The 19,005-nt window shown below is 35.6% G+C and overlaps 1 protein-coding gene across 7 annotated transcripts in view; it reads right to left on the reverse strand.

Moving 5' to 3' along the window:
* Positions 1-19,005, reverse strand: part of KLHL13 (kelch like family member 13) — a 280,675-nt gene that overhangs the window by 50,210 nt on the left and 211,460 nt on the right. For 2 of the 7 annotated variants that reach the window (XM_061136955.1, XM_061136963.1), the window contains exon 2: positions 18,829-18,894. The exons of 4 other annotated variants lie outside the window; for them this stretch is intronic. In XM_061136955.1, coding sequence (XP_060992938.1) covers positions 18,829-18,894 — 66 coding nt within the window. Of the gene's footprint in view, positions 1-8,015; positions 8,129-18,828; positions 18,895-19,005 lie in introns of those variants that run through there. One more of the 7 variants, XM_061136956.1, reaches the window with a different exon arrangement.

Raw genomic sequence — 19,005 nt, forward strand, 5'->3', positions numbered from 1 at the left:
ATTCTTCTAGGGCGGGGGGGCATGGGTTTGATTCCCTGGTTGGGGAACTAAGAGCTCACATGCCGAGCTAGCTGCCTGGCCAAAACAAACAAACAAACAAATCCCCTGCGGTATTTAAAGTTTTTAAATAAAAATCTCAATCAAGTCCCTGCATCTTCCAATCTAATCACACGTGCCCTTAAAAGTGGAAGAGAAAGGCAGAGGAGGAGGGGTCAGAGAGAGAGAGATGTGAAAAAGATTCTTGCCATTGCTGGCAGTGAAGACGGAGGAAGGGAGCCAGAAGCCAAGGAATGCTGGCGGCCCCTAGAAGCTGAGATCAACTCTTGGATTACAGCCAGCAAGAAGATGGGGACCTTGGTGGTCCTGCAGCTGCAAAGAACTGAATTCTGTCAGTGATCCAAATGAGCAGGAAATGCATGCTCCCCTAGAGCCTCAGAAACAAACACAGCGCTGCCATCACCTTGATTTTAGCCCAGTGTGCAATAGCTAAGTACCAGGGGGAAAAAGGTGGGTGGCCAATGAACGTAGAATAATACTTCAAAAGAAATAGGAAATAGAGGTTAATCCCGGTATCATATCAGTTAAGTAAAGATTATTGCCCCAGTATTTTCCTGTAATTTCACCCCTTGACTGTACCACAAAGGAGAGCTATCTTGTTCCTATACCACCATCCAATTCAAAAAGTGTATCTCATCTGTCATACCTCTTTGTTCTTCGAATCATAGTGAGATATTTCTTAATTAGGAGATGGCATGAAAGTAGCAAAACTCTACGAAAACAAAAAGGCATTAGAGAAGCCAAGATCATTGAAATCAAGACCTGCATTTGAATTCTCACTTCACCTCTTACTTGAAGTGTGACATTGAGCAAGTTAATTAACTTCTTGGAACCACCGTGCCCGTAGTGTAAAACAGGGAGAAGACTTACCTTTCTGGAGTGTTTGGGAGGCAGCTGACAAAGTGCTTGGCTTTTTTTGTTGTTGTTGTTGTTTTCTGGAAAAGGAAGGACTTACTACTTGCAACAAGTAAGGAGAACACCTGGAACCTTGCCCAAAGGAGTGTCTTCCCAGACAGCAAACTTCGGGAAGTTTTAACAAAATGCTTGTACTCTAATATTAGAACTCAATAAACTGTATTACATTTATCTATGCTAAACCAGCACATTTTAAAAATTGGAAATAAATACATTTTGTATGAAATTTATAACATCTGTTATAGAGGTAGATCAAGAGTTCTGAAAGTTGTTTTTATTTACACTGTTCTCATGGAAAGATATTTCATTTCTCCACTGAACCATATAAAAAGTATTGTACAACAAGTTGGCCATGCTCCTGTCTTACCATACCATAAATGTGATAAAATTGGGTAAAAACAACACATACCCTAAGCATAGTAAGTCATGCCAGTGAAAATATTTTACTATAGTAGGAAACATAATATAATTTTATGTTTCACTAAGATTATATCACATAGTCTGGGATCAAATTGCTGATGCTTTGTAAGGTAAAGATAGATACACTTGTGTGCACCTAAGCCCTGTCCAACTTAAAGGATGGTACTTCGTTCTTGTTTAAAAAGGTGACTCTCAAGTTTAAACATAAATTACATCATTTTCCACCTTATGGAATATGCACTTCCTTTTTTGTTTAAAAACTGGGGTATATGGGAATTCCCTGGTGGTGCAGTGGCTAAGACTCTGCGCTCCTGATACAGGGGGGCTGGGTTCAATCCGTGGTCAGGGAACTAGATCCCACATGCCACAACTAAGACTCTATGCAGCCAAATAAATAAAAAAATAAATGTTTAAAAAATAAAAATAAAAAAAATTAAAAACTGGGGTATAACTGACATACATTATATTAGTTCCAGGTATACCACACAATGATTCAATACTTGTATATATTGTGAAATGATCACAATAGGAATATGCACTTTAAAATCTGTTATCTATATCCAATTCATATCTTCTCTGTTAGCCCAGACACATTTCTCCTCTGTAGTATTTTTACCGTCATTAAATTATTATCATTACTGAAAGTATAGTAAACAAAAATGTTATTTAAACTTGTTTTGGTTTAGAATTTTCACAGCAGTAAAATAAACTAAGCAATTTAACTGTTTATAAATATAGGATGGAAGATAAAGAACAGTCATTTTGAATAACTGCAAGGACTATATCCATAATATCCAGCAGAGTTATGCCTGACACATACCAGGCAGTGAATAATTTCTGAATATCATAAACTCAATATACAGGTGATTGAAAAAGAACTGAGCTCTTTCAAAAGTAGATTGCTCAGTAACTTCTTTATGTAGTTATGCCCAAGAATCTCACATTTATACCACCTCATTCTCAGCCTTGAGGAAATAAAAGCAATACACTGTGGTTGTTTTTTCAATTTAAAATATCAGCATGTACAGTGCTTGTAATTCTTGACTTTTCACCAGAAGTAATAAAGCCATTAATACAAATAAAATACTTGCCTATCAGTTCTTTTTTTTTTCCTTCCCCCTAACTTGGCCCTATTTAGGTCTCATCTAAATATTCTAAATTTCAAGCAGAATGTCTAGAATTCTTAGTAACTTCAGACTTCCCATGATTATAAAAGATCTGCATTTCCACCTCTCTTCCCTCTGGGGAAATGTTTTGAGCAGTACTTGGAGGTAACGCTCATTTATTTAGACATAAAATACAAGGAATCTAGATAAATTATTGACAAGTAAAATTCTTGGAAATTTCTGAAAGCATCAGAAATACTAGCTTTCTGTCTTGCAAGTTTCTTGTGTCTAATAGTCTTCAGTTACATTAAATAACTTTTAAGAGATCCTTTTAAAGACACATACATGCTCAGCACTCAGTCATGTCAGACTCTTTAGGACCCCGTGGAGTGTAGCCCACTAGGCTCTTCTGTTCATGGGAGTTTTCAGGCAAGATTACTGGAATGGGCTGCCATTCCCTCCTCCATGGGATCTTCCTGACCCAGGGATCAAACCTGAGTCTCTCACATCTCCTGCATTTGAGGCAGATTTTTTACCAATGAGCAACAGGGGAAGCCCCCAAAAGACACATACAATGGGCTTAAAAACAAAATTTTAAAAAAATTTTTTAAAGATACAAACAGTGGGCTTTAGAACTAAATTTTAATTTCATTTGCGCATGCCAGACTTTCTCGAAGTAGCCAAGAGAATAATTGCTGACCCACTGTAAACTCTGAAAAGAAGTTTGCAAACTCTGATTAATAACTATGGTTCAGGGTGAATGCTATGATTAAAAAATAATATAATCCCAGGCTCTTTAAGATAAGCATCAAGCCAGTATGAAAGGCCACAGGTGTCTTCCTTTAGTCAGACCACACGGGGAGTATCTCATTCAGATGGAGTAATCAATATCTTGTATAAAGACTAACATAAAAAAACTATTGGGTGAGGGACAACCAGCAGAGCGAAGAGTCTGGAAAACCTGTCACATGAGTAATGGTTAAAGAAAGAACATTTCCAGGCTTATATGTTATGGAAAAAATAATATTTTTCTCCATAGCTCTAAAAGGCCACACTAGGAAGAGGAGATAAAAGAGGAGGAATTGATTTTGCTCAATGCAAGGAAGAGCTGTTCACGAATGAAAGGTGCTACCTTGATGAGGTAGTGGGCTCTCTGTCACTGACAGCGATCAAGGAGAATGTGTATCAGCATCTCTCAGAGGTGTCACAGGAAGGATTCTTGCTTTAAAGGGGGTTTAGATTCTCTAAATGACATCTGAGGTCACTTTTATCTCAGTGATTTGCCATTAGTAAGTATTAAGCTAACCCTTCTGCAAGCTCAGACAATGGAAATTCTCAAGAAACATGCTACTAATACAAAAGTTACACATGAGCATTACATTGCTCTGAGGTGTTGTTTGTTATTTCTCCACATAATTTTACTAGATGGAGCATATGCAGTAAAAAACAAACTAAGCAGACACAAACAAAAGTTTATGTATATGGTAATTGTGAAAATACTTATTTTCTTTTCTAATTTGAGAATAGCAATTTGGGAAGTATGTGGCTAGATAAAAAAGATTTCTATGGTTTGTTTTATTTTATTTTTGAGGTTGTATTTTATTCACTAAAATGAAAAAAAGAGACAATCTTAGGGGATAAAAAACATGTCAAATTTAGAAAATGCATATTTTAATTTTCTCTGTCCTGTGAGTCATCCACAAACAAAGAATATTCATATAGTATGAAAGAATCTAGACAAATTATTGTCAAGTAAAGTACCATCTTTTCTAGGGAAATCTGGATACTGAATTTTAAAGATAAAATGATAGAAAATGATTGCTATGAAAGTCAGTGTTACTGATATTTTACTCTAAAATATATTTTATATAGTAAACAAAATAATCGTAAACAGAACACTAACCGAATACAAGTGCATTGGCTAAGAGAGGAAAAGTCTCATTCACTAACACTCATTCTACACCCATTGTTTGGCTTGCTAGGATTCACTGTTACATTGTGCTGGTTAATTCTTACCCATTGTCTTCCTCCTTACTGCCACACCATTATTAGCAAGACTTAGTGCTGCTAAAGAAAAGATAAAAAGATAGCTAATGCTAATTTTGTTCTATTTCTGTGTGTCCTTGGAATCTAATAATACATTAACCCTATAACATCAGCCTGAAGGAACCATTTGCTATTTGAAAACTGTGAATACCAAATACCAGAAAACCACTTAGAAGTGACTGCCCTTTCAGCTTTATTAATTTAGGCAAAATGACAGGTTAATTTATATGGTTCACACCTGTCAGGAGCAGAGTCTTTACTAATTCAGTTTACACTGACCAGGAGATCCTCCTTCAGGCTAAGGTTGAACTTCAACCTTCTGTTAAACAGAGTGGAACACAAACACATCACTCAGATTTCGAGCAAGACAGTCCCTTCAGAATTCCACCTGGATAGCACACCGCCCTTGCAAGTGTTCAAAACGGAAGCTGAAAGAAGACTATCTATCCAATAAAGACTAAGTAAAACCAAGCTATCTGGAGGCCAAAGGATTATTTTCCGGATAATTTCCCCAAATCTTTCATCTTTAAGGTACTCCACTTTACTGGAGTCATATTGTAACACAATTTGAAAAGCACTTTGTACTATATAAAAAACTATTTCCTTCATATTATCATAAACATTGTCTTTATCGTCAATAAGTCTTGAAAATATGGAAAGGTTTTAATTCTCATTCAGGTTCTAAACAAGCAGCAAGCAAGCCAACTTGGACTTTAAATCCACAAGGGGAAGAAGGGAGCTTTTCTATTCAACGTTTGCAGTAAGTAAAACATTCTCTATTGTAGCTTTTACTAGCGGCTAACAGCATTGGCCTATCAATAACGCCAATGCAAGAGTTCAAGTCAGCAGCACCTACGCTGAGTTGAGAAAGAGACCATGAGGAGTCTTTATATTTTCTCCATATTTGCTCCATTACTACAACACACTTTTACTGCAAGCAAAAATATTTTATATTGAAATTTCAGTCTTTGAAAAAGTACCCAAGTCATCAATGAAAATCATGTAATGTGTATTTGACAAATCACAGTAAATAATGATAAAGGTTTAAAAACCAATACTGATGCTACACAAGCAAATACACCAAAAGATGCTTATACTAACTGTGAAGAATTCTATATTCAAGATAGTAGTTTTAATGTTTATACATAATTTTACAGGTAAATTCTAAACATCACAGTCTATTAAAGAGTCAGAATTTAGCTACTTCAAATCAATGCAAAGACTTTAGACCTAAAAGACACAACTAACCATCTAATCTATAATCTGTGTTTGCCAGCCCAACCAATTCTGGAAGCAAGCACAATGTTACTTGACCTAGTATTCTAAATTAGTCTTTATAATTTCTGAGTGAAAACTATGCTCAATTTAAATATCATTTATGTGTAGAAGTGTTATGGAATATAAGGAAACCCTGATGAGAACAACATGTTAAACATGGTATCTTTATTTCTGGTCCAACAAGGAAATGAACAATTTATTTAAAACACTGATTTAAACTCCCCAAGCTAGTCTTCTTTTCCTATATTTAACATATTTTCTCTGTATATTTATATAATATTATAACCTATTAATTTATTTATAAAAATAAGTTAAGGTCAATTTAATAATACAGACTGTCACAATACCACAACAGTCCAGGCTAGCACTAGCTCCTCAAATACACTTTTCCATTCTACATATGTGTACTACCAACAATCAGAGCCAACATGCAAGATCTATATTTTCTGGCTTCTATCATCTAAATCAACTCACTCATATCATCAGGTCAAAGAGGTGAGGACTTAAAAGGAAGAAAGTGATTCATTAAAGATGCTGTATTAAGCTGTATCTGAGCTTGTGGCAAGTATGGATTGATAAAATATAAGTATATTTTACCCATCTCTAAAAACTCACAATTCAGCTGCAATAGGGGCTGCATATTGGGTCTTTTGGACAGTAAAATGCAGTAAGAATACTTAGAATCATTAGTGACCATTATTAATTATAACCTACTGACTTTACTTTCCTTGGGTGTGTATGTTTTGTTGTGTTTTATTTTGATGATAAAGCTGCTTTTGGTAAATCTTTGGTCATTTCTCACCAGCTAAGATACATAAAGTCAATAGGCACATCTCATTTTCTCAAATTATTTGAAGGAGCACCATTAACCTGTCACCTCCATTAATTTGCACTTTTAACAAATACAGCTTTTGAGAGACAAATAGAGCTGATTTTTTCCTTTTTTCTTTTAGAAACATAATTTAAAATTTTAACTTTATAGGAAACAGAATTTAACACCCAGATAGAATAACCTGAAGCATCTCTAAGAAGGAATATACAAAATAATCTGAAAAATGAGAACAGGATTTAACTGAAATGTCATTTTCCCTCACGTTCCTGGGAATTGCTTCTTTCAGACTGAGAGCACAAGCACACCTCTTCAGCAGTTGAAAGCCTTTCAAAGAACCAGATAGATACCCCTGTGCATCCGCTCCTCATATAAAGCAAAAACTAAGTAGTAAAATGGCAACTCACCAGATTTCTAAACACACAAAAAACGTAAAAGTGGGAAGAATTTTCCACATCTGTCCTACTGAAAAATATTTTAAAGGGAACACTTACAGTTACAACAGGCTTTCATTCAAAAGCTTTTCTCATACAATTAATTTTTTTTTTTAAAGTCCAGCTTTCCCTCACTCCTTCTCTATAAAAAAAAGACCACAGGCAATATTCTAATTTACTATATCTCCTAAGTTTTGTTTTTAAAGCAACCCTGTGCGAGTTTAAAAAGATTTTCAAAAATTCTAGAAAGAGTTCCCCCAAATATTTCAGTGTATATTTACTTAAATTTCTAAAATAGACATTTGTAAAATATAATTTTCAATTCCATGTATATAAATAGCTACTCACAGAACTATAATTTTGCACAAATTCAAAACTTACACTTCAGAACTCAAATTATAAAACTGAAGAAGACAAAATATCAAACTTGTTAATATTCATACACAACTCAAGTATAAAAGTCCTGATTAAAAGTCTCATTTTTCTGATCAATGTGTTAATTCTGAAAGTTACCAATTCATCAAAAAATTATAGAAAGCATTTCCACATTTAATAAACACAATCAATCATCAGTAGTTTTTGTGCCATTACAAAAAAGAAGTCATCTTGAGTATTACAGATAAACCAAAATTCAAAAAATCCAACCGATGCAAAAGTTTATCCTTATGCATTTTCTTAGCTATACCTTTAGACTCTCATCTTAGTAATTACATTACCATGAAGCACTTTAAATGAAAATAAACATAAACTCCCAGAAAAACAAAACAATGGTAAAATGTGGACATGCCAATATAGTTAAATGTCAGCAAGGTCGAGACTTCTCATCTTGTGGGGTTTTGGATGTTGCTGTTTGGGATGTTTATCCCCTTTTGCCACAAGGTTGATTCATGAATGAAATCCCACTTTAATATCCTATTTTCTCTCACTTACATGTATGCTGGAGAAAGTGGAGTTGACCTGGATGTTTTAAGCACAGGAACTGGGAATTTCCAGATAGCAGGAGAGCTCGTTTTCCATTTCAATGGCATGTTGTCACCACGGTACTACAATAACAGTAAACAGCGTTTCCATAACAGACTACCAACTAGGACTTCCATTCCACACTGTACGGACACAGCAGTGGCTGCCTCGGAGAACAAGCCAACGATCCTGCCAGTGCCCTGAAACCGATGCTTCCAATCTGTAAAATAGGGCTGCAAGGCACCTCCTTTAAATCCTCCTGTCCCCTAAAGCCATATGATGATTCTACCGTTCAAACTCCACAATAGTGCCACCTCGTTAGGAAAGCGTTGACTGCAGTATATATATATATATATATATATATATATATATATATTTTTTTTTTTTTTTTGTGAAAAGACTGCACTGTGCATACCACACAATGCAGCTTTATTTAATAAAAGCGGCTAGGGTTTGGCTTTTTTCTTTTTTTGGTTTTATTTTCAGCTTGCATGACCACTGTTCCACCTTAACAGGGATACTGCAGCACGGCACTATATTCTGCACCTATTAACCTAATTTCTGACCAATAGTAGCAGGAAAAAAAAAATAGACGGGTTTCATACGAAAATGAAACAACATACCTACTCAGAATACACTTGTCATCCTCTGAACATTCTTCTTTTGAGCTGCAACAATACAAATGGGATATAAACCTCAGCATAGCCTTAGGCCACAGCTAACAGAGATCAGTGACTAAATTCGGCAGCCTGCTTTCCTCCTCTGCAAGCTCTGGCCACACAATACAAGAATGCCATTATGGGAAGAGCCCGTTTAAAAAATGCCAGTCTCTCAGTTTTCCAGTTAGAAGAAGGAAAAAAATGTAAGAACAAATATCAACTGCTGCAAAACTCTGCACGCTCTTCCAGTAGCTTCTCATGCAAGTTGCTCTCTTTTCCCTATTCTGAATTCCAAGCCGGGATGAGCAAAAATCTCATACATTTACAACATGCTGTGTGCTAACACGAATACCACTCTGTCTTCTGCAGCAGAGAAGTACAGAATAGCGTGCTCTTAATAGCAGTCCTCGGAGGGACGCTATCAACAATCTAATTCAGTGCTGCCCTCCCCTTCTTCTCTCCCCCTTTCCCTCCCCTTCACCCCCCTTCACGACTCCCCCGCCCCCAAACAGCTCACAGATTGCCTAGAGGAGAGACACCAAGCAGGTGTCCAGCAGGGACTATTCCAAAGCTCAGCGGCGGGGTCCGGTAACCTCGAGGGGTTAGTGATTGACAAGGAGGTTAAAAAATTAAAGCTGCTGTCAAAGGCAGCTTGACGTATTTCACGAAAGTAACAGCAGAGGCTTCATCTATATTGTTTTAAAATACTGCCAGAAAATAGCATTGTAAATGCCCAGAGAGCGACTGGGTATTTCAAGTTTCTGTTTAAAGCACCAAACTCACACATTCTCTACAGAGTTCAAAGAAGTGAAAATAGGATAAAGAGGTATTATGCCGAACTCTTTATTTTCAGGATGAAGATTTTTACTTCTGATGTAGGCAAGTCGCCATCACTAAATATCTAACCTCAGAGCACCCTCCCATTTCTACCTAAAAACCAAATTATCCATCTTCATCAATGCAACCTTAATAAAGGCAGACTGCCATTGACATGAAAGCCATTACCTTTTTAAAAAACTCACTGCAGTGACAAATAGCTCATATCTACTTTCAAGTTAACATTCAAACAATAAGCTTGTACTTCCAATTTAAGTAGCTGGCTTTTATATGGTCTTTCCAAATTATTCCTAGTTTTGGAAAGATTGAGATTCAGTCCCCTAAGAATCTTTCTCATTTGTATTCAAAAAGCACAGATTTATACAAGAAAGACACTACTTTCAAGAATTTCAAAATATGTAATTTAATATACCAGAAATAGAGCATGAAATCACCTAAGGTAATCACAAGTACCTTTAAGATACACATTAATATTCAAAAGTGTATTTTCTGATGAAATCCAACATATATGTATATGCAGTATATACATTCACAGATATACAGTTATGGAGAGGAAGCTTATTTTGAAACATTGACCAGTATTGCATACACTTTATTAAATACTAAATAGGTCTCAGCTATCACTAGCTCACAAATAATTTTTATTCAATCTACCAAACACAAACATTGAGCAAAAACTCAGTCAAGCAACTTAAAGGGTTAAATGATATTTCCAGTTCTTTAGTACCCCCACACAAAACTGTCTCACAGAAATCTTCAAAAAAAATCAGAGAAAGGAGTATTTATCAATATCTTAGTGACCAAAATATATTTTAAAAGTTTTCAAAAAGTGCCACTACTACTAAAAACTATAGTCAATATATTAGGATTTGTGTAATAATTCTTAACAGTTAAGAAGCAAAAAGGTTCCAGGTACAACTGGCAGTGGTAATTTGTTGGAAACACCAAGAAGAAAATCACACAACACATGTGCACGCGTGCACGCACACACACACACACACACACACACACACACTCATCAAGCAAGTTTGGAATGTCTCATTCCAAAATCCTGGAGCATTTTCAAACATTAAAAAATACAAAACATAAAACAATTACAAATTAGCTGTATGGAGACAATTTAGATTTTAGGAAATGCAATCACTTTGCAGCTTATTAAAATATTACAAAGTTGTAATTGCAAATGTAACTTCTCCTTCTGAGAACAAAGACCCCCAAATGTCTGTAAAACCAGGATAGGTTTTGAGTCTTTATCTGTAAAGACTACTTAAATATTTATAAGGGGGAAATAGGGTGAATATAGAGTTTTCCAAATTTCCAAGAGGGTAACCTCCCCACACAGGTGAAGATCACTTTATTGCAAAGGTTCTCAAGTTACTATTGTGCTATGAACAATCAGCTGATTCAAAAACCAATATATTGGGCTAATCTCATTCAGCTTCAAAGAAATCAACCAATACCACCAAATCATCTATGTCAATTTTCAGTCTAGATTTCTCTTATACTTAATGTTTAAAACCTGTTTTTACAGCACTCCAACACTTGTAATATTTGTTCAAAGTGAAAACAAAGTAAGACTGCTTTCCTCCACCTACCCTCAACACTCTTAAAGATCCCAAACCCTAAAAGCATTGTATCTGATGATGAGAATTTATTTATACTCAGTTTTTTTTTTGCTTTAATAAATTGCTGGAAGTCATTTATAATTATCTCTCATGAACAAACAGCTAATATGCCAAAGGCTTAAAAATAATTCCTTTAAGTAGAAATATAGTCCCTGAAATATACTTCACCCTATTAAAATGCTTAATAACACCATTTCTCATAGGTCATTTAGAAATAAACTTCAGCCAGGTAAAATCACCTCAATTACAAATTAGCAGAGTCCAAATTAATCAGATTTTACTACCCTGACAATGAGTCTAGTAGCAGCTATGGAGTGTAATTACCTTTACATTCCAGAACTAAAAATGTTTTCACCTACAGAATAAAAGGAAGAAAATGATTAAACATATATTTGAAATATAATTTTATGCAGGCTCAGTGGTACCACTACTTTAATATTTACACTGGGAAATGTCAAAAGCCCTAGTTCACATCACAGGAAACACTGATTTCATTTATAGAACACTTGGTTTCTATTATGGACAACTGCATAAACGGGATAGAAAGACAGCATGCATAAAGGCTCTTCAAAGCACTGTATGAACATTAATCATTTAAAAATACCTGTGAAATGCATATTTCAGAGATGTAACAAACAAAGGACAATGCTGGGACTTGGCCAAGGCCACAAAACCAGTCATTCTTGGCCAGATCTCACAACACGGAATTCCCTGGTTCCCAAAGTAGAAAGAGATTTGTAGAACTTTTACAAATCATCTTGCTCAGGACCCTCACTGTATAGATGAAAAAAACTGAAACTCAGAGAAGTTAACTAGTCACACTACTGGCTAATAGCAGAACTGGAACCCGAAACCAAATTCCGACTCCTAGTCTAGGACTCCTGCTCTAGAATCCCGACTGTCTTTCCTTCTCAGTGAGGCTGTTCCAGAAGATGTTTGCTTCCTTATGAAGTGAACCACATTCTACAAATGTCTCAATGTATTCAAAAGAAATAAGAACTACAAAATAATCATTCATTCCTCCAATTATATGTATACTCAAAAGACAGACATGGGAAAGGAACACCCAAAATACAAAAGTGTGCAGAAAGATCACTTCCAAAATCTTAATTCCAGACATCATTTAAGAATGATGAGAGAGGCATTTCCCTGGTAGTCCAGTGGTTAAGACTCTGCACTTTCAAAGCAAGGGGATGTAGGTTTGATTTCTGGTCAGGGAACTAAGATCCCACATGCCATGTGGTCAAAAAAAGAAAACGAATGATCAGGGAGAAAAAGGTAAGTAAAAATTAAGCCAGTCATAGTGTGAGAGAAAAGTGAAATATACAGCCAAGAGTCCAATTTTTTCTCACTGTAAATGTTTCTAAATAACTTTATATGAAAGTTTAATTTGCTTATTGACTGCAACAGTTTGTCACTAGTACCACCACTTTGCGAAATGAATTGACTAATATGTCACGTATCTGACCTCTTTCTCCATATTCTCCCAATATTCCCTAAGAATTAACCTACCTTTTTCTTGCAAGTTTTAGTTAATCCTGTGATAGTTACAACTAAAGAATAATAGCACTAACCATCATTTGTGTGAGCAGGCACTGTGTAATCTTGACAATGTCCCTTCAGACTAATCTGGGAGATCCATGTTACCCCTGTTGCACAGACAAGACTGTAGATCATGCCCAATTGTGTGCTTTGCTTATGTTCTACCAATCAGTAAAGGTACTTGGATGGCAACCAAGCAGGACTGTTAAACCCTTTAAATACACAAAAAGTTTTGTGTTGTTCTGGACAACAGAACAAAATTCTTAATACATTCAGGGCTTCTCATTATAGGAAATAGAGCTGTTCACATGAATAGCTATACATACTTATGTGTATGTTTCCTCTTTGTTTCAGGAAATTGAATATCAAATATGTTAAACATTTCTTATGAGATACTCACATATGTAACCTTGCTAAGATCAAAATGGAAAATCCCAGACATTTCTCAAAGATAGTTACTTTTGAAAGTCATTGTTTCATCTTTTATAAGCACCTTCTCACAGATTAATTTCCTTAATAGAACTGTGTGGACCCTTAATTCCCACAAAGAATTTACATGGATTATTGTAACTATGACTATGCTTTGGATTACTATAATACCTATCTCCTTCACAATACGAACAAGTAGAAAAACACTTGGTGTGCAGGCACACACTCACACACAGAGAATTCCTCAGGCCATGATGGCATAAATAATGTGAAGGGAAGTACTCTTCCAATCTTGAACATTTTCAAAGGAAAACAAGGGTACTAAATGCTTGTTTGTTCCTTTGTTCGTTTTGGGTGAGTCAGCAATAAGAGGATATGGTAAGCTGATAAGACAGGAAACAATAGATAAGGAACAAAGGAGAAAAAAGTAGAGCAAGGAAGGTAGTGGACTGGCTGGAAGGAGAATGGAAAGCCAGAATGGTAGTGGTTCCTCATGTTTATGTAGTACCTTTTATAACCGGGGAATCAGATGAAAGAGGTTGTGAGGCTAAGATGGGAGCTGGAGTAGAAGGGACTGAGCAGGCAACAAGAAAGATCCAGTTGTTGGGGACCCAATAACCCACAGATTCTGACTACCCTTAATCTCACTATAGCTGAGAAAAGGATTAACACTGAATGGGAAATTCATAAGTTCTTGCCCTTCCTTTTTCCTTTTGTTTTCTGCAGTATCTCTATTTTTATGGCTTTTTTTTTTTTGGGGGGGGGGGCTACCCCTTAATTCTTCATTCATATGATTCCCAAATTCATATGCTTAAGTAAGTCTTTATCTATCTTTGACATGCATGTGTGTGTATGTTAGTCACTCTGTCGGGTCTGACTCTCTGCGACCCCACGGACTGCAGCCCACCAGGTTTCTGTCCATGGAATTCTTCAGGCAAGAATACTGGAGTGGATTGACATGCACACACTAAAGTGATTCTTAAGTATTCCCATCTATTTAAAAAAATGCCTTAAAACCCAAATCAAAGTGTTTGGGGGTATTATGAGGGGTAATGGTGGAAATCAACGATTTTTACATACATACTATTTATATACCTGATTTTGCATTACCATTTTTAAATTGTTTGAAAACTGTCATTTAGAAAGATGGTTTATAATCATCAAATAGGGATAATCTACCCAGTGCTCCAGTAAGAGGCCACACTGTTACCATACCTGTACTCCAGCCTTGCCACTTTGCCTGCCTGAGATGCCCTCCCCAAATTCCTGCTCCCCGTTCAAGAAGGAATCCCAATTGATCACTATTCCTGGCACGTGGGAAAGCACTCAATAAGTATTTGTTAACTAAACTGAAAGAGCAGTTTTCATAAGCAGAGGAGTGATTAAATAAGAATTGTGTACCAAAGCCAGGATATATCCTGAAAGGTTTTTAAAATGGTGTTATTGATTCTACTATTACTAAAAGCAGAGTTCAAGTAACAGGAATATTCATCTGCTAATTTGATAATTTTAGGCTATAAAGTCCTTAAAATGAAAAAAACTAAATATACACATTAACTTGTTTAAAATAGGCATACACTGAAGAAAGTCACCCAGAACACATACTTTCTTAAATAAAATAAAGGTGTCACTTATAGTGATGATGGACTGCTCTAAGGAAAAATCTCTGCTCCCACCTCAAGTAATAATTAAGTGTTTAGTTGTCTCTTAACAACTTCCTAAGTATCTACTTAAATTACATTTGGTAAATAAAATAGCCAAACTATTGTTTCTGATGTGTTTGTACATTAAGCCTCAAACTTATCAAAATAAAAAGCCATTTAAAATGTAGTGTTACTGAAAGAAAAGTTAAGAACATGGCTTTACTGACTGAAAGTTCTATGCACAGAAAGCTTTTCAAATAGTTTCATTGCTTTGTGACATCAATGATAGAAGCAAAACTATAAGGTTTCCATGAAAACAATATAATAAATAATATTAAAATCTTAATGTTTATAAATCCTGAACTATGTTGATAAGAGTAAATAATTTCTAATAAGGTTTATTTACAATGGTTGAAAGACTTTTTAAAATAAGCACATCACATACTCAGTCTCAAAAGGCATGCCAGTTAAAGAAAGTCAACATTTGCTGTTATGCATGCTTTTAATAAAACCTATATTTTTACAAAAATTTAAGTTGCTGAAAGACCATTAGAATAAAACAGTAAAACATTTTCTTCAATATCCCAATTAGAATTAATGAAATAACACTTTTATCTTGAAAAAATTATATTTCTATATTTTTATCCAAAGAATTACAATATTCACATGTGCAGAGATCTAGATGATTACTTACTTGTTCCATCTCTTCTCTCTGAGTATTTGTAATCTTGGTTACAAATACTTGAGTAATCACAATAACATTTTGCTAGCCACAAGCAAACACTTTCATGAAAAGCTAATCCTAATGACTCATTAAGATTATACAACGCTGTTTAAATGTTCCATGATAAAGGGCCCTTTAAACGCAATGACTTAATTTTGTTTTTACCACTTCCCAGGCCTAATCATTAAAACTTTAAATTTCCTATACATATATCTATATAAACTATTATTATTTAAAAATAAAAGGTATTAGCTATATAATGAATGAGAATATCTTAAACTCCAAAAAAGGCTCAACTTTCAGCTTGAACCTTGTGACCCACTGCCATCACATGGGGCCCAATAGTTTTCTTAAAGGTATAAAGTAGAGCTATAGTATTTGCCTACTATGGTGGTATCAAAGAGACTTAGCAATCAGTTCAATACCTCTATTTTCACAACAATTTTGAGATCCTTCTCATTTTCTATTTTAGAATTCTTCACATGGATAATCTTGAATTCTAAAGATTTTTTGGCCATGTCACATGGCATGTGGGATCTCAGTTTCCTGTTCAGGGATTGAATCAGGGCCCAGCAGTGAAAGCACAGAGTCCTAACCACTAGTCATCAGGGAACTCCCTAAAGATATTTTCCTAAAAAAAAAAAAAAAGGAAAGGAGGGGAGGTATAGAAACATTTATACTGCAAGATTTCAAATACACGGTAGTAAGTCTAAATTACAGAAGCTAGTCTGCAACTAAAATTTGCTATGCCTCAAAAACATATTTAGCAATTCAATGAAAATCCTATGATGGAATACATCATTAACTCATGTTATATAAAGTATTCCTGTGTTACGAACTAATGACAGCATTATTTTAGAATTATGTCTAGCTTCATTACTTGGATACAATGGTTGTCCACTGGGGGAAAATCTTTTCTTTTATCTCACATTCTATGACTAACTAAAGTAAATGCAATTCTGATATGAGGGAATGAAAAACAGAATTCCTCTCCTAGGCTGACCCTAGGTTTTGACTAGAGGCAATTTAAATTGGGGGTTCATGACTGCCTTTCTAAGTCCATCTACTTCATCTAGTAGTTGAGAACAACTTCATGTCTTCAAAATCAAATATGTGTTTTAAATAATCAGTTACTTTTCATGGAATTCTGAAGCTACATAACACTTAAGTAAAATACATCTTCCCTTTAGCTAGCATATATTTATTCATTCATTCCTTATTCAGCTTGATCTAAGTCGGAGACACTGTGGAGCATTTTTATGAATCTTTCCCTACAGGATCTGGTCATTTTGTTTAAATTCATATGATACTGTCTAGCCAGTAAACAAAAATATTTATCTTTAGAGATTTCCAGAATTGCCAGTTCTTTGAGACTCAGACTTTTAAAGCATAGAACATAACTGTATTCCAAAAAGGGTGAAGAGGCAGCAAGATCGGGCTTAAACTGATCCTCTAAACAGGGAACAAGAATTAAACCAATCGATTAATTAGGATCATGTTTTTGCATTTATCAACTAAAATGCATTTGTTTGGACGGAGGCCCCTATAGTATATTAGTCATTCTTGCCAGTGTCAGATAGACCCTTTGAACTTCACAAACACGAAAATCAATCAACTCACTATGCCAAGCCCAAAATCTGTACAGAAGAGGTACATGCTGAATTTGCTCAATCATCAGTGAGTACTGAGAAGTTATGACTTTGCTAGGTGTTACAAGTATGCAAAAGAACACATGTTCCCCGGCCACAAACCCCACAAAATCTAATTGGACTGACTGCATATTCACATATGAAACATGAGTTAGCATAAATATATTGCCTCCACTAAGCCTTAACTATCCAGAATCCTAGACAGCCTAGTGTTCTAGCCAGTTTTAAAAAATTAAGTTTACAACAACTGGGATAGGTTCTCTTAAAAATATCAAAAGTCACTGATTTTTCACCTTTTGAGGGCAATGTTTCTGCCTTACTTTCTTTTTTTCTGCTTTACCTTCTTTGAGTCTAAAATGAACAGAAGCTTACTTAAAATGCCTCAGTCAACATGATGCACAATAGCTACTGTAATATGCTTCTAATAACGATACAGCAAGGTGTGCAAGCAACCGCTGTCATGCTTCACCCCTGCCTGTCCCACCCCCATAGGCCTTGACACAGAATTTGGATGCTTCCAAGAAAAAAGGGGCTCTTTTCTTTACCTTCCAATACACATACCAAGAGAAAAACCCTATATCTTTGCAGGCTGAATATTGAAAATGTACAAGTCTAGGGACTTTCCTGGTGGTCCAGTGGTTAAGACTTCGCTTCCCAATGCAAGGTGTACAGGTTCGATCCCTGGGTGGGGAACTAAGATCCCATATGCCTTATGGCCAAAAAAAAATCAAAACATAAAACAGAAGCAATATTGTAACAAATTCAATAAAGACTTAAAAAAAAAAAAGAAAGAAAATGTACAAGTCTAGAAGTGAAAAGCAGTACTCTTGCATTTTAAACAAGTACTCTAGCTGATTTTCAGAGTCTAAAGGGCTAACCATTACACCACAGAACCCCACTCCAGCTGATTTTCAGGCCTCATCTATTAAACTTGGAAAAATCCTGCTTTTAAGATCAAAGTAGCCCACCCCCAGGCAAGATGATCCCAGTCAGAGTGGGATTCTCTTTTTTGTCTCAGTGCGGGCCATCCTTAGCATATCAGCTTTGGCTGCTCACCACTAGTTGTCCATCCTTACTGTCCATGGCCATTATCTTGCCCTCCCACACTCCAGATACTTCCAGGTCTGGGAGAGTCTGAAAAGCAAGGTCTCCAGCTGGCTGACAGATAGGGAGGCAGACAAACAGACACATGCAAAGTGGGAGACTGTACAGGAATTAGGAAACAGGGTGGTATAATTGATACTGATTGTACAATACAGAGTAGGAGTTAAGGACTTGTGTTAAAACTTTTTCGATGAGGAAGGGTACAGAAGAGGACAGAGCTGGGCACCTGTGATCTGGTTGTTGCCACAAACTTGGAATCGCTCGTGTTATTTTTCTCATCTGTAAAATAGGGAAGATGCCAATTTTCCTTGCCAGACTCACAGCAGTGTTAGGAAAACCAACTGTACTTGTGTTTATGAAAGCACACTGGACAATATAAAGCACAATACAATGATGCATGGTATTTCTTTAACAAAATAATTTATTTTTTGTCTTAATAAACACAGTACCCTAGATGTTACTGAAAGTTTCCTGGATGACTGAATGGCTTCTAGTACCTCAGGGTCTTTTTTATGAGGATAAGTTCTCATTGACAAAAAACATAGAAGAAAATGCAGACCCTTACACATACCCTGAAGTTGACTTTTTGAATATATCCTTGAAATCGGCTTGTTTTAAAGATAATTGCCTCCGTCTCCTGAAAGTGGAGTGCAAAAAAAAAAATTTGGTTAATTGTGGCTTTATTGCATGTATTTTAAATTTTTCAAAGCATACTCTGCAAATATTTTAGCTGTAAATTAATAAATCA

This window comes from Dama dama, chromosome X (genome assembly GCF_033118175.1).
Source record: "Dama dama isolate Ldn47 chromosome X, ASM3311817v1, whole genome shotgun sequence".
NCBI lineage: Eukaryota > Metazoa > Chordata > Mammalia > Artiodactyla > Cervidae > Dama > Dama dama.